Genomic DNA, 15,897 nt, shown 5'->3' on the forward strand with positions numbered 1-15,897 from the left:
CCAACTTGACCACATCCATAGCAAAATCTCTTTTTGAACCTTCTCTTACCATCACCATAGGTCTTGCGATTGCTTTTCTTCTTCATAAACTTTCTAAGATTTCTAATCACAAATGCAACCTCCGCATCGGAATCTTCTTCTCCACTTGAGGAATCATCCTTCACTTTCTTCTTCTTTTCTTGACTTGAACCTTGACCTTCATGTTGTTGAGTTGCTTTAAGGGCGACACTCTTGTTGAATCCCATTGCATTAGGATTTTGATTGTGAGCATTGATTGCATCTTCATCTAGACACTCATGATGCTTGAGCTTTGAAAGAACTTCTTGAGGTGTCATCTCATCATAACCGGGCCTTTCCATGATCACGGACGCTAGCATGTTGTTCTTGGCTTTATAAGTTCTCAACATCTTTCTAGCAACTTTGTTGTCATCCCATTCGTTGCTACCAAGAGCTCTTATGCGGTTGACCAATGCCATGAGCCTATCAAATATGGATTGTGTTGTTTCATTTTGCAAGAATACAAATCTTTCCAATTCACCATGAAGTAACTCTATGTTGCCTTTTCTCACACTTTTATCTCCTTCAAATGATACTTTCAAAGTATCCCAAATTTGCTTTGCATTTTCCTTTCCATTTACTTTTCTAAACTCATCCGGAGCTAGGCTTGACACAAGCAATGCTACGGCTTGTGCATTTCGATGGAGGTTGTGCACTTCTTCCGGAGTTATCTCTCTATCTTCATCGGTAGGAATCATCACACCAACATCCACAACTTCTCAAAGTCTTGCGGCTATTAGATGCATCTTCATCTTGTAAGATCAATCGGTGTATCTTGTTCCATCAAAGTGAGGTGGCTTGCCAATATTGACGGACGGAGTATGTAGTGTTGAACCTTTCATGATTTGTCCATAGTCAAAACTCATGTGTGAATATATTCCTTTTCCATGAGTATGCTCACCGGCTCCAATATCACTAGCGGCATCTTTGTTTGCTTCATTCTTGTCACTAATATCATTCTTGCCACTTATTGCATCATCAACCTTCTTACTCAATTCTTCCTTCAACTTGCTCATCTCATCTTGCATCTTTTTCATTTCATCTTGAAAGAGCTTGACTTGAGTACTCATCAACTCTTCAGCTATTTTCTTGGCCATTTCGACGGCAACGACTTGCATCTTGTCGGTCTCCGACATTGTTTCTTCTCACGTGGTGAAACGCAAAGAGAAGACCTTGCTCTGATACAAATTGAAAGGATCTAACAATGCCTAGAGGTGGGGGGGGTTAATAGGCGTATCTAAAAATTTACTGCAAATGCTAAGTTCAAATCTATCAGCCACTATCGAAAGTCCCGACGTTTGGGTCAGAACTCCCGACGTTGTCAGAAGTTCCGACGCAAACGTCAGCAGTTCCGACGCCTACGTGAACTAGAAAAGCAGTGCCAAATTTAACTTTGCGGATAAATAATCTTACAACCTCACTTCCTTGTGGTTTGGTGAAGATGTTGGGTCACTCCCTTGACGTCGTAAAGCCTCCAAACGGTAGATCGAGACCAAACCCTAAAATGGGGATTTTGGAGACAAAGAGACAAACACATACAAGTAATCTCAAGTAATCACAACAACAACAAGCACGCGGGACATAAGGATTTATCCCGAGGTTCGGCAACTCCACAAAGGAGCTCCTACGTCCTCGTTGTTGAGGTGACCACTAAGGTCGGAGTCTTTTCCACCTCCTTGCCTCTCTCAAAGCGACCACAAAGGTCACTTGAGCTTTCCACTAAGAAATCAAAGGGTGATACAAACTTCCTACGGCTCTTCCACAAGATAGAAGCTCTAGGGCAACGCCTAGCCGGCTAGGGGCAAAGCCTCAAGAGTAATAGACGCAAAATCAACCGACTTGACGAAGAAATCAAGTGCTCAAGCTTTCCAAAGTGATGCTCTCACTTAATCCACTCTCCTTTCACTCAAAACCTAAGGGAATCGAAGATTAGAGCAAGGGAGGAAGGAGAGGGGTGCTTTTGTTGCTTGGGAGCTGTTCAGCACGAAGTGAGTCAACTGTGAAAAATGAGTCCGTTACGGTTAGAAGTGAAGAGAGGAGTATTTATACTCCAAGTGAAAATCCAACCGTTCAGATCTACGTCGGAAGTCCCGACGTAGATCCCGGGAGTTCCGACTACAACAGAAAACACTGTCCACAACGAGTCAGAAGTCCACGGGTGAAAGTCAGTGTCGAAACTCCCGGCAAACGTCGGGACTTCCGATGGTCGGAACTCCCGACGTTCGTCGGGACTTCCGACGTGCTCAGTTAAACAAACAGCCAGCACCGCAGATGCCGGGACTCCCGGCTAGGGTCAGGTCAGTGTCGGAACTCCCGACGAACGTCGGGACTTCCGACGGTCAGAACTCCCAACGTTTGTCGGGACTTCCGACGAGCACAGACAGCGAGTAGTCAGAAGCACAGGTGCCTGGACTCCTGGCTTAGGTCGGGAGTTCTGACTGTCGGGAGTTCCGACTTACGTCGGGACTTCCGACACCGAAAGTCACAGAAAATTATTCTAAGTACGCGTGAAGTGCTAGAGTGACTCTCTTTTGATTTTATTTAAATGCTTAAGCACTCTATCTTCCTCAGACCAACTAAACTTGCATCCCTCTTTATAGTACGGCGGATCCTAAACTCAAAAACAAAATTAAAACATTTGGAGATAGTTTTGAGTTCGTCCGCCTTTACAACTTCAAAAATTGAGGGATACCATTTCATCTTTATCAACTCTTTGAATCTTTCATGGGACTAATAGCTGCAACATATCTCATTAAGATCACATTAGTCCCTAATTTGGATGTCATCAATACACCAAAACCCACATAGGGGACAAATGCACTTTCAGACGGTCAGGCAAAATTTGTACATCATCAGTTGCTAGGCACTCATCAAATGGTTGTACACAAAGCATTTCTCATATGATATTTCAGTCATCGTCTGGATACAATAGAACTGATTAACCAATACTACACACTGTTGTCAAAAAAAAAAAACAATACTACATGCAGTCGGAATTTTGAAGAAAAGGCGGAGGGTGGCATTGCCAGTGCGCCTAAATTCATAAACCGAACTCTCTTTGCCCATTTGCTATATTTTTCTAGGTTATTTGAACCAACTGTTGCAGACACCGGGACACAATGTCTGTGCGATTGATCATTGTGCCAATGCAATAACAAAATAAACTCCTAATGCTATCCAAAAGTGATTGAATTGAATTCCTTCCATGATTCCTGCACACATATAAGAGAAAGCATATCAACTGTTTTTGTTGACAGGAAAATAAGATACCAACATTGTAGAACATCAATACAAATGCACAATAGGACTAGACCGGAAAAGCATAATTTGACTGCTGAAGTGTTTCAACAAGGGAAACAGTAATTAATAGCACCTGAAAAACATTCAGATAGGTATGCTACTTCTTATAGAACTGGATGGTTCCTGAATATCATAGGTGGAATATGTACAATGCATTATCTATAATTTCATTTCAGGATCATCTACATACTGCTCCATAAGGGGGGGAAAAGGCACGGACACTGAAGCACAGGAGAAAATGTTTTTAAATGGTGCCAGATAAAGCTGGGATCGCATGCCTCCACAGTTCCATTCTCAAATATTGTATATCTCAGATTAGCTTTATCCACCGTCCAATTCCTAAGTAAATCAGAAATATAAAGGGCATACCCAGTGCAGAGAGCTCCCGCTCTGTGCGGGGTCTGGAGAGAAGGGTGTCAGTGGCAAGCCTTACCCTCGCCTGTGCAATGCGAGGAAACCGCGACTCGAACCCGGGACCTTCCGGTCACAAGCGCTAAGACTACCGCTTGCACCAGGCCCGCCCTTCTAAATAAATCAGAAATATGCTTGTGATAAATCTAGTGTACCTGTAAAATATCAAAAACCTTCTCTGCTATATACTTCTGATGCATGGCAGCGCCTCGTTGCTGCAACTTATCAGGATGAAGGCATAATAATGCTTTCTGGTAAGCCTTCTTGACTGCTGCTCCTTCAATTATATCAACAAGAGGAACTGGTTTCCATCCACTCTCAGGCCATAGGACCTAAACGAGCACAAAACTTTTGTAATTTAAAGAAAACCAGAAGTGGCGGAGACATTATGTATGGTCTACTTCAAAGAGAATAAAACAATAGGGAAATCATTTTCAAAATTTGCAGAAGACGTAGAACAAGAATAAAATATCTAGAATGCTTCTTCCATATATATAAAATCGGGCTGATCCCATCAGCCATTAAGAAAGAACAATAGCATAAGCAAAACCTGGGTTAGAGCAAAAGATAGGATAAACACATCTATCGTTCTTAGGAAGAAAAAAAATAGCAATAGTATACTGTAAGACATTATATATGATTGATACTCTTGCACTTACATATTGCAGTGTTGAAAGCAATGACCTAATATTTCCTTCTTTTCCTCTTGACCATTCACGGATTTTAGATTCTGATATCTACATTCAAGGAAACAATAAAATTGGACAAATAGAATACGGAAGTGAAACAAGAAGACTTAGAGGTCACAGATTTGACTTCCATATAGTACCTTTATTAGCTCCTTTTCCTGATCATTATGAAGAACAGGATCTTCAGAGAAATGCTCAACCTGATTGACGAAATATAAATTTGTCAGGCAAAGACATAACAAGAGGACACTCCATATAACAGGGAACAGGTAAAAGTATGCACCTGAATAAAACAATCTTTGCCTACATGTTTAGTCTCTAGTTTACTTTTAGCTATGGATCAATAATAATTTAGCTTATATTGTAAAACAAATCCATGCTGATTTTATTACTGCATGATGACTGTAGGAGTGTAGGTTGACATTCTTTGCCACAGACCCACGCCCCTCAGTCAATTTCCTTAATACAGCAGTAAATGACACTTATTGGGTGTAAATTTAGAATCTCAGAGGCCCATTTGTGGATACCAAGGTGCTGGAGCTGTGTTTCGCCAAAACAAAGTGTTAACCATGGATCAGAGGTGTAGGAACTGAATCTCAAAATGTGCACCAGGTATCTGATGTGCAGTAAGCCAATAATATATGCTAAATGCCACTATAATGCATATTAAAACACCACTTTTTAATAAGTAGGACAACACCAGAATTGATCATACCATCCAGGCTTGGAGCTTTGGCAAGGATTTTTCATGTCATATTGAGCTAAATAATGGGCGTACCCAGTGCAGAGAGCTCCCGCTCTGTGCAGGGTCTGGGGAAGGGTGTCAGTGGCAAGCCTTACCCTCGCTTGTGCAATGCGAGGAGACCGCGACTCAAACCCGGGACCTTCCGATCACAGGCGGTAAGACTCTACCGCTCGCACCAGGCCCACCCTTCATATTGAGCTAAATAATGGATTAAAAAAAATAAGTTTGTCAAATCATCCAGGGTTGGAGTATTTGGCAATTAAATTAGGCCAGTTTATAGCTGTCATGAACCTTGATTGGGTGGAAACACATACGAATCAGTAAGTCACCTAGTGGTATCCAGTCTAATGCTGAATTTCAGCTTCCAAGACACTGTAGGACATTTGATGGGAACAGTATCTGGTCGGCACAATTAGTTGTATGAACGATTTGGTTGATGGATTGACCAATATTACAGTCGCATCTGCCGACTGCCTGTCTACTAATAATCATTCTTAAAAAAATATATAAAGACTTTGCAGTTTGCACATACCACACATCCATCAAGATCTTCAATGTGTGTGTCCTCATGCTCTATTGTGTTGTCCGCTTTGTCTTTTGTATGATCATGGATGGACTCTGAAAAACAGAAAAAGAAGAAATACCATATATGTGAACAAGAACACAAGTTCATGATATGATAATTAATGAAAAAATATCATAGAAAGCATGTGCTTGGGAATTTCTGTGTTACTTATATCCCATCCGCAAACACGGGTTCATTCGTCAGAAAAAATCTCAACTGTAGCTAATAACCTATGCAGCAAGGTCCCAAAATGTTATGGTAAACACATATCAATAAAGCCTATTGTGGTCTTTCTTTCGATGTAGGAATAATCAAGAAAAACCAATACAAACAATGGTTAGTGGTTATGTTAAATTCCAAGTGTTGCGGCTTATGGACCGAAGACTGTAGGAGTGGAAGGTGCGGGGCCTGGGCTTGAAGCCTCGATGATGAACTGGCGGCGCCGTGCTCGGCGCCTGGCTGAAGACTTGCGGCAAGAGATGTGTCGTGAACAGTAACGCCCAGGGACCAAGGTGAGATAAACTCAACCCTAGGCTGCCCTTTATTGATCCATAAAGTTTGATACATATAGGACTCAACTTAACCAACTATCCCTATCTTTTAGGACTCTCTAATCTCAACTAACCAAACCCTAATGACTATGAATCCCAACTAACCCAACCCTGTGCGCCCCCTGGTGACCCCCTAGCTCGGCACACGGTTGAGTCTAGCCACTACGGCGTCTATAGACTTTGCCGAACATAACATCACTCCCCCCCTCGACAAATAGCTTGTCCTCAAGCTGAAAGGTGGGGAATTCGGCGCGGAAATCCTCGAGCGGTTCCCATGTTGCCTCAGCTTGCGGAAGACCTGCCCACTTGATGAGCACATGCCAGACCCCGCGACGCAGCTGTGCACGCAAGACCTGGTCTGGTTGGAGCAGGCGACGTCCCTGGTGAAGTGGAGGCAGTGCCGGCGTTGTAGATGGTGGAGGACCGCGAAACGGCTTCAACACCCCGACATGGAAGACGTCGTGAATCCTGGCTCCAGCTGGCAGCAACAAGCGGTATGCCACCTCGCCGATGCGTTCGACGATCTGGTACGGCCCGGCGAACCGAGGGCTGAGCTTGCCGCGACGCCCCGGCCAGCGGCGAAGCCACAGTGCATGTGTCGGGGTCATGCGACCCCGATAACTTTGTACGAATCAGTGGAACCCCGCGTATTCCGGCCAGCTACGACCCCATCAGATTGAGTTCATGAATCTGTACGACCCCGGCAGCAGTTTAGTCTAGATTCGTCGCTGGCCCCGGCAGTAGTGTCTGTGTAGGACGATGCAGGATGCGGAGCCAAACCCAGTCACCCACCTGAAACTCCAAAGCACGATGAGTGCGGTCATATTGGCGCTTGGCATACTCCTGAGCCTGGAGCAGCCTGGCACGCACATCAGTGAGGAAGTCATCTCGGTTCTGCAGGAGGGCATCAACAGCATCTGTGCGGGAGGAACAAGCCGTATAAGGCAGCAAGGCCGGTGGCGGTCGACCGTAAACAACTTGGAACGGCGATGTGCGGAGAGCTGAATGATAAGAGGTGTTGTAGCAATACTCTGCCCAAGGAAGCCACTCAAGCCATGCGCGCGGGCGGTCACCTGTGATGCACCGGAGGTACATAGCTATAGTCTTGTTGACCGCCTCCGACTGACCGTCCGTCTGCGGATGGAATGCTGTACTGAGTCGGAGCGTGACACCGGCAAGCTTGAAGAGATCCCGCCAAATGTGTCCTGTGAAGACCGGGTCCCGATCACTGACAATTGAATTGGGGAACCCATGGAGACGAACGATGCCTTCAAAGAACGCCTTGGCCACTGACATAGCTGTGTACGGGTGGCTGAGGGGTATAAAATGAGCATGTTTCGAAAATCTATCCACCACAGTCAATATGACACTCTTTCCATGGACCCGCGGAAGCCCTTCAATGAAGTCAAGAGCTATGTCTGCCCACACCTGCGAAGGCACCTCCAAGGGCTGCAAGAGACCGGCTGGTCGGAGGGAGTCCACCTTGTTCTGCTGACACACGGCGCAAGAGCGGACAAAGTCACGGACCAGCCCGCTGTCATGGTCGATGAAGAAATCGGAGCGAAGACGCTGCAAAGTCTTTTGGAACCCTTCATGGCCTGCTGAATGAGCAAGGTCCAGTACCATGGGCACAAGCGGCGACCCCTCTGGAATGAACACCCTGTTGCCGTAAAGTATCAGTCCATCCACCACGCGCCACGGCGCGCCGCGCTGGGCGACACCCGTGTCTCGGAGGGCGCGCAAATCCGGGTTCTCCTGCACCTCCCTTCGTAGCTCAGCAAACAACTCAAATGACGGACCAGAGATAGCATGAGCAGCAGCGTCGTCATCGTGACGGCGGGAAAGAGCATCTGCCACGATGTTGAATGTACCTGGCCGAAACTCCACTGTGAAATCATATCCGAAGAGCTTGGTTACCCAATGATGTTGCGGCGGCGTTGACAAGCGCTGGTCCAGTAAAAACTTTAGCGCGTAGTGGTCGGTACGTACCACAAAACTGCGCCCCCACAAGTATGGTCTCCAGTGCTGCACGGCCTGCACGAGACCGATCAGTTCACGCTCATAAGCCGCCAATTTCATATGTCGCTGCACAAAGGGCCTGCTGAAGAATGCAATTGCACCGATGCCCTGATGAAGAACAGCGCCGAATCCCGTTCCCGACGCATCACAGTCCACCGTAAAGGGCCGGTCAAACGCCGACAGCTGCAGCACTGGCGCTGTAGACAGTGCTCGTTTGAGGGAATCAAACGCCACAATAGCCTCATCCGACCAGGAGAACGCGTCGCGCCGAAGAAGCCGGGTCAGGGGTGCCGCGATGGCGCCGTAATCCTTGATAAACCTGCGGTAATAGCCGGCCAAACCGAGGAATCCGCGTAGGCCGCGCGCCGAGCGCGGTTGCGGCCATGTCACTACGGCTTCCACCTTGGTGATGTCCATGGCCACCCCTTCAGCTGAGATCACATGCCCGAGATACGCCACCGAGGGCTCGGCGAATGAGCACTTGCTGCGCTTGAGCCACAGTTGGTGCTCACGAAGCGCTAACAGGACCGCCTTTACCTACTGTAGATGTGCTGTCCACGAGGGGCTGTAGATCAAGATGTCATCGAAGAAAACCAAGACAAACTTACGCAGAAACGGCTGTAGGACGGCATTCATTAGGCTTTGAAATGTTGCCGGCGCATTGGTGAGGCCGAATGGCATGACCAGAAACTCGAAGTGTCCTTGGTGTGTTCTGAACGCCGTCTTCTCGATGTCCTCTTGATGCATCCGGACCTGGTGGTAACCGGAACGAAGATCCAGCTTCGTAAAGAACCGTGCGCCGCCAAGTTCGTCAAGCAGCTCCTCCACAACTGGGATGGGGAACTTGTCCTTAACCGTGCGCGCGTTCAGAGCCCGGTAATCAACACAGAAGCGCCATGATGCATCCGGCTTCTTGACCAACAACACCGGAGCCGAGAACGCCGAAGTTGACGGCCGGATAATCCCCTGCTCTAGCATGGCAGCACACTAGGCCTCCAGCTCGTCCTTCTGAAGTTGCGGGTATCTGTACGGCCGGACTGCTACGGGTGCTGTGTTTGGCAACAAGTGGATGTGGTGATCACAATGTCGAGCCGGCGGCAGTCCTTTCGGCTCCACAAAGAGGTCGTCGAACTCCTGCAGTAGGGTCTGTAATAGGGCCGGCCCGTCCGGTTGTACAGCATGGAGGCGCGTCGACTGAACGTCATATCATGTGGAGCCGATCCCTCTCCAGAAGACACGTTGACCTGCCCTTGTGAAAGCCAGGCATAGGTCGTCGAAATCCCACAAGATGGGCCCCAATGTGCGAAGGAACTTGATGCCGAGGACCATGTCGTAGCCATCCAGCGGAATAGAATAGCAGTCCACCGTGAACGTTTCATCTGCAATCCTGATGGCGACGTCTGTGGCGAGGCCGCTGCATGCGACGCGGTCTCCGTTCGCGACGAGGACGCTTGCACCCGGGCATGGCTGGAAGTGGAGGCCAATGCGGCGAGTGATGTCCGCGCGCACGAAGTTATGCGTAGACCCGGAATCCAGGAGAGCGACAAGCTGTGTATTCCCAACCTGAACGTAGAGCTGCATCGTTGTTGCTGTTCGAATGCCGGTGATGGCATTAAGCGAGATCCGCGGGGCCTCGGTGTTGATCGGGGACGGTTCTGCTGTCGCTGTTGTGGATTGGACTGACTCATCGCTGTCCTCCGGCTCCTCCACAATGTAGTCCGAGGCCTCCAAATAGAATAGGCGGGCACACTTGTGACCGCGGACATACTGCTCATCACAATTGTAACAGAGGCCTTGCTTGCGGCGCTCCGCCATCTCCGCCGGTGATAACTTCTTGAACGCCCGCGTAGATGGCCCTGAGGTGGTCGGTACCACGGCTGATACTGAGGACGACGCCGTGGCGGCGGTGAAGACACGGCGGCCAGGGCGCGCCGGTGGCGCCGGTAGAGCCAGCTGTTGAGGTCCGTTCCGGCGTTCATATGCGCGTGCTAAGCGCATCGCCTGCTGCAGGTCTTGCGGATCGTGGAGCTCGACATCCACACGGATATGATCCGGCAGTCCACCGGTGAATAGCTGTGCTTGCTGGTACGGCGAGAGGCGGCCTGCATGCGCCAATCTGGCCTGGAAAGCGTCCAGATAAGCTTCAACATTCGACGAGAACGGCAGCCGTGCCAAATCAGCGAGATGGTTGGTGCTGAGGGGAGGCCCGAACCGCTGCTGACAAAGTCGACTGAATTCATCCCATGTCGGTCGCCCGGCGTCCCGCTCGAGAACGGTATACCACATCTGGGCCTTGCCGGTCATGTGGAAGGACGCGAGCCACACCCAATCGACGGCCCGGGTCTGCTGTCCTCAGGAGCAGACATGGCTGATACCAGGTTGTTGCGGCTTATGGACCAAAGACTGTAGGAGTGGAAGGTGCGGGGCCTGGACTTGAAGCCTCGATGATGAACTGGCGGCGCCGTGCTCGGCGCCTGGCTGAAGACTTGCGGCAAGAGATGGGTCGTGAACAGTAACGCCCAGGGACCAAGGTGAGATAAACTCAACCCTAGGCTGCCCTTTATTGATCCATAAAGTTTGATACATATAGGACTCAACTTAACCAACTATCCCTATCTTTTAGGACTCTCTAATCTCAACTAACCAAACCCTAATGACTATGAATCCCAACTAACCCAACCCTGTGCGCCCCCTGGTGACCCCCCCCCCCCCCCCCAGCTCGGCACACGGTTGAGTCTAGCCACTACGGCGTCTATAGACTTTGCCGAACATAACACCAAGTTTCTTCTTGAAATTGAGGTGGATATTCAACTCATTCACAAGCACAGTTAGGAGAATCCCTCCCTGTCAGAGCTTACCATTAGAAGCGGCTTCATTACTTCCCATAGCTGTATCCATTTTACTATTCTCTGACAGAACTGGTTTGTCCATCCTCTCTTGCACTTCACTCATCTGAAACAATCAAGAGACTAATCTAATGTGTATATCTGTCTATTGAAAAAATCTCTATTTTAAAGAAGACAATATTCAAGAATTCGAGTACTTAAAATTCATAAAATAATATTAACATTCAGAGAAATATGTATGCATGTAAATATATAATCTAGATTTGACATACTGGAAAAGGTTCAGTGATAAAAGCATTCTGGCTGTTCATTTGTGCCGTTTCCACATCCTCATTGGCCTCCAAACTGGATATGCTAAACTTATCTTGCAGTTCAGTTTTGCTTCCATTTTTCCCGACAGATGTTTGGCCTTGTGTTTCCGGTGCTCGTTTGCGCTTTGGTGAACTCTCAGGGCTAAACAGTTTTATAAAACCCTTCACCTTTTCCTTTACCCTGCTACTACGACTTCTTTCTGAAGGTGATCGAGAAATTTTAGAACTCAGGCTAGCTGATGAAACATCATTCTTTGTATGATCATTGCTCTGTTTCGTTCCTGCAGAGAAATGACATAAGCTGGAATCCATCTATTCATGAAGAGAAAAGGGGCAAACAAGAATTTATATATTTTGAATAACAACAGTTTGATTAAGTCCATAAGAAAAGGGCATGCCCTTTGCTATTACAAGAGTTTGATAAGCTGAATGCACTTTGTACTCAACTTAATAATAGAAATCTAGTTACTCTGCTCTTTTTAACCATGCAAAGGGCCAAAATATACTTAGAGCAGATAGGTTCAGTATTTTTAGCTGCTGAGATCTAAGAACATGTCAGTAATGAAATGTTCGCGACACTAAATAAAAGAATACATGCATTTTTGGCGTTATCACCTTGCATGTAGTCCTCGGAGAGTAAAGGAATAGCTCCATCCTTGGTTACTGAGTTTGTGCTATGTTTTCCAGATTTGGAATCTTCGTAATCTGTCTGACTTTTGGATGTTCCAGTGGCAGTTGACATGTTGTCTTCATAATCAATCAGATCAATACCTTGAACGACCACTTGAGGGAAGCTTCTCAGTCCAATAATGTCTGCAGACTTTTCTTGTGCAGTAGCTGGCAACACTAACAAGGCTCCTTTGCCTGCCCACTTATAGAAGGAAAAATGGAACTTGTTATTGGCCATGATACTTTCCAAGTTAACAGGAGTCTCTTCAAATTCACTGTCCATGGAGCTGACATAATTAGATGTGCTTTTCTTTTCTCCACTTTGAGAACGGAACCTAGATAGGAATGGATAGCGATGCCAAGAGAAGGGATTCTTCTTTGAATGTTGTTGGGCTGCCCCTTGGGCAAGGTAATTATTCATGGATGCATTGGGGGAAGTTGGAACACTGTAAGCATAAGATGTCCCATCATCGTTTCTGTTGGATATTTGCCGAGAGGGAGAAGTAGGCACTGAACCGTCCGTGCCTCTGTTGACCCGCATGGAGAAGCTGCAAGAAACAGGTAGAGGTTGTACATTCCAAAGTAGACCAAAGATGTGGTTTACAAAATAATAAAAGAAATGATCAGCTAAGAGTGATCAGTGATGGACTCGTCGTATCTATTGCTTCCCTTCGTTTTCAAGTTTGATGGATCGACGAGCAACAAATAATCTCCATGTAAACCATCCAGTTATTAGCTAAACTCACAGATATGTAAACATAAGGAAGCATTACGTAATCACAATGCCCACATTTCCAGATACGTTAGTACGACGATTGTTGCTAGCTTGATATCACTTTGCTGAAAAGCTCGCTTCCTTCTATGTGACAAGTTAAACAGTAGTACCTCGATCGCGGGCGGGCCGTGGAGACAGGCGAAGCCGGCCCGCCGAACACATCCCCCCAATCCCCGGCGCCGCCCCGCCTGGGAGACGCTGCCTCGCTCCCGGGGAATATGTCCTTGTAAAACTCCTCCCCGGGATGCCTCCTTCGGTCAGAGCTCCCCCGGTCCCCGAACACGGGCGTGTCCGATCCCCCGCTCCGCGCCCTCGTCGCGGACCCGAACGACGAGCTGTCCGGCGAACCGCGGCGCGAGCGCTGCTCGTTCCCCGACGAGCGGCGCGGCGGGCCGCCGAAGACGTCGGCGAAGTCGACGTCCGACCTCCGGGGCGGCGCGCCCGCCATGGTGGTGCGGCTGGCCTAGCGGTGCTCGAGCACGTGCTGCCTCTGGAGTGTGGAGGGAGGTGGGAGGAGGGGAGAGGAGGAGCTTGTGGCGGGGAGCGGGCGAGCGGCGCTTGGATTTCGGATGGCTGGCGTTCCCGCAGCGGCGTGCACCGGCTGGGGCGCCATCGCCATCGGCGGTCCAGATTTGCTTGTCCGTTGCCACACTACCGCGTCGGACTGCGAAAGGGTTAATTGGATTCGTGCTATTATAATTTTCTCGAAAAAACGCCATTATTATTCGTCTAAAACATGTCATTATAATTTTTCGTTTGCCACAAAAATATCACTGAATACGTATGGATAACCCAGCTATATGCATATACGAAGACGTATATTTCATTTCCCCTGCCACTGGCATGTGGGCCCCACCTATCATCTTCTTCTTCTTCTCCTCATCTCTCTCCTGATGGGCACATCGAAGGGGTGTGGGCGAGAGCCGCCATTGGCAGTGTGCTCGACGGGAGGAGTGGAGGGATGGGGGCGACTGGAGGAGGCTGTTGCTCGCCCACGTGGCCACGTGGTCTCGGCGGCTGCTGCGCGCGTGGCCATGGCGGGCCAAAGCTTCTCCGCCTCGAGCCCCGGGTGGCCATGGCGGGCGGAGCTGCTGTGCGGCCATGGTGGGTGGAGCTCGCGCGCAGCTATGGCGGGCCGACGCTCCTGCGCCTCGAGCTCCGCTGGCGCCACCAGGAATGGGCAAGCAGCAGCTCGTGGAGCCCCATGACGACTTGACGAGGCGGAGCTTCTTCTCGTGGTGGCCGGAGCTGGAGGCGGGCGCGCCATCGTCTCCGTCCGCGGAGTCGACGCTTCGGCGGTTGGAGCTTCGCCCCTGGGGCTGCTGCTACTGCTGCTCTAGGCGGAGGAGCTCTGGCCCGCCAGCTCCGCCTGTCGTGGCGTGCGCCATGGCCGCGTGGGAGCTCTGTCCGCCATGGCAGCACGGGAGCTTGAGGCGGAGGAGCTCCGACCCGCCATGGCTACGCGTGCTGCTGCCGGTGTGCTGCTGCTGCTGCTGCTCGGGCACGTGCTGCTGTTGCTCGGCGTGCTGCTTCTGCTGCTACTCGCCGTGGCCGCGGCCGCGTCGGGATGGAGAGAGAGGAGGAGAGGAGGAGAGGAGGAAGAAGAAGATGACATGTAGGGCATGCGTGTCAGTGACAAGGGTGATGAAGTATACGTCTTCGTATACGTCTGCAGCTGGACTCAGACTGTGTCTATATGTATTTAGTGGTATTTTTGTGGGAAACAAAAAATTATAATAACATGCTTCAAAATAGACAAATAGTAATGGCGTTCCCGTTGCGAAACGGCCACCTGCAGCTCACGTGGCGCCGCGCAGATTTCCTTTCGGCACGCGAACTGGCCCATTTGGCATTGGACTTAATCCACTTGGCGGGCCGCCCTATAAGCCCTGCAGGCTGCAACGCGTGACCTGTTGGGCCTCCAAAGGCCCAATAGAACCGAAACCCTAATCTCCTCTCTATTTATACAGACACAACCCTACGCTTTGCATCTCCTCGTTTCGGCGAGGCGCCCGCTGTTCTTGCTTCTCTCGATTGCTTTTCAATTTCAATAACAGTCGATATTCTCTTCCCTTGGTTGTGCGTGGCTTTGCTGTTGGATCTTTCTCTGTGAAGAGATTACAAGCAGACGGGCGGTCTGAATCTGATGCCGTGTTGATTCGTCTGCAGTTTACATGCCTTCCTTCGGGTTGGCATCCGAGAGAAAGAACCAAAGCCCTTCCATCTGCTTGTTTTCACTCTTTAATTCCTCTTCGAGTTTGTCAAAGTATTGGTGCTGTGATGAAGATGCTTAATTATTTCTATGTCTGGACATCTGAGATCAATCTCCGTGATTGGGTTACGCATCATTCTGAGCTCAGATCAATTAGTTTTGTTTTAATCAATTTACTGTTGCGCCTTGCTTAAATTCTTCTAGGGATGGGCTCAATCATCGATTGAAGCCCAAAGAACCTGAGAAAGCAAAGCTGGTGCAGAGAGCGACATGGTTAACTTACCAACCCTTTGCAGCCTTGCATTGCTCTGGAGTCAAATGGTTTAATCAAAATTTCTTCGTGCTGATCTTTCTGATTCAGCTCTGCTCGTTTGTTGGTTTTTGATTTGGAATGCGAATCAAGCGCTTATTACGACGGCAAGTGATGTGTAAATCTTTATCCTACACACTCAATGGAATTACTGCCATGTGTGGACTAATAATCTCCGCTTATTATCTGATGCCTGTGTTAAGCGCTGCTACTTTTTTTTTCGAAAACTAATAATCTCCGCTTATTATCTGATGCCTGTGTTAAGCGCTGCTACTTTCTTTCGAAAAAAAAACATTTCTGGCAATGTTAAGAATTAGGATTTTATCTCTGTTACAAAGCAGATGTTGGCAAGTGATGACAGGTTAATATTATGCTATACACTGAATCTTGTGTGGACTAAAAACTCCGCTTATTATCTGATGCAACATCACTCGAAG

At 48.5% G+C, this 15,897-nt stretch overlaps 1 protein-coding gene and 2 non-coding genes across 3 annotated transcripts; 2 read left to right on the forward strand and 1 right to left on the reverse strand.

Moving 5' to 3' along the window:
* Positions 1 to 2,880: 2,880 nt before the first annotated feature.
* Positions 2,881 to 13,582, reverse strand: LOC136550645 (J domain-containing protein required for chloroplast accumulation response 1-like). The gene is made up of 9 exons (XM_066542276.1): positions 13,049 to 13,582; positions 12,110 to 12,711; positions 11,456 to 11,775; positions 11,196 to 11,289; positions 5,735 to 5,820; positions 4,598 to 4,657; positions 4,428 to 4,505; positions 3,924 to 4,100; positions 2,881 to 3,269 (listed from the first exon to the last, which is right to left on the reverse strand). The coding sequence occupies exons 1-9, from the start codon at positions 13,384 to 13,386 to the stop codon at positions 3,231 to 3,233; spliced, it is 1,794 nt and encodes a 597-aa protein (XP_066398373.1). The 5' UTR covers positions 13,387 to 13,582; the 3' UTR covers positions 2,881 to 3,230.
* Positions 13,583 to 15,563: 1,981 nt separating this feature from the next.
* Positions 15,564 to 15,657, forward strand: LOC136512158 (small nucleolar RNA R16). The gene has a single exon (XR_010772992.1). It is a non-coding gene; the product is annotated as a small nucleolar RNA R16 (small nucleolar RNA).
* A 146-nt stretch (positions 15,658 to 15,803) lies between these two features.
* Positions 15,804 to 15,887, forward strand: LOC136512164 (small nucleolar RNA R16). Its single transcript, XR_010772994.1, has one exon. It is a non-coding gene; the product is annotated as a small nucleolar RNA R16 (small nucleolar RNA).
* Positions 15,888 to 15,897: the final 10 nt, after the last annotated feature.

This window comes from Miscanthus floridulus, chromosome 1 (assembly GCF_019320115.1).
Source record: "Miscanthus floridulus cultivar M001 chromosome 1, ASM1932011v1, whole genome shotgun sequence".
Classification (NCBI taxonomy): domain Eukaryota; kingdom Viridiplantae; phylum Streptophyta; class Magnoliopsida; order Poales; family Poaceae; genus Miscanthus; species Miscanthus floridulus.

Excerpts from the sequence above, each read along its gene's own strand:
- LOC136550645 (XM_066542276.1), bottom strand. The coding sequence starts at position 13,386 with ATGGCGGGCGCGCCGCCCCGGAGGTCGGACGTCGACTTCGCCGACGTC. Across the intron at positions 11,776-12,109 it reads CTCCGAGGACTACATGCAAG|GAACGAAACAGAGCAATGAT; the intron begins GTGATAACGCCA and ends ATTTCTCTGCAG. Across the intron at positions 4,506-4,597 it reads AGGAAAAGGAGCTAATAAAG|ATATCAGAATCTAAAATCCG; the intron begins GTACTATATGGA and ends CCTTGAATGTAG.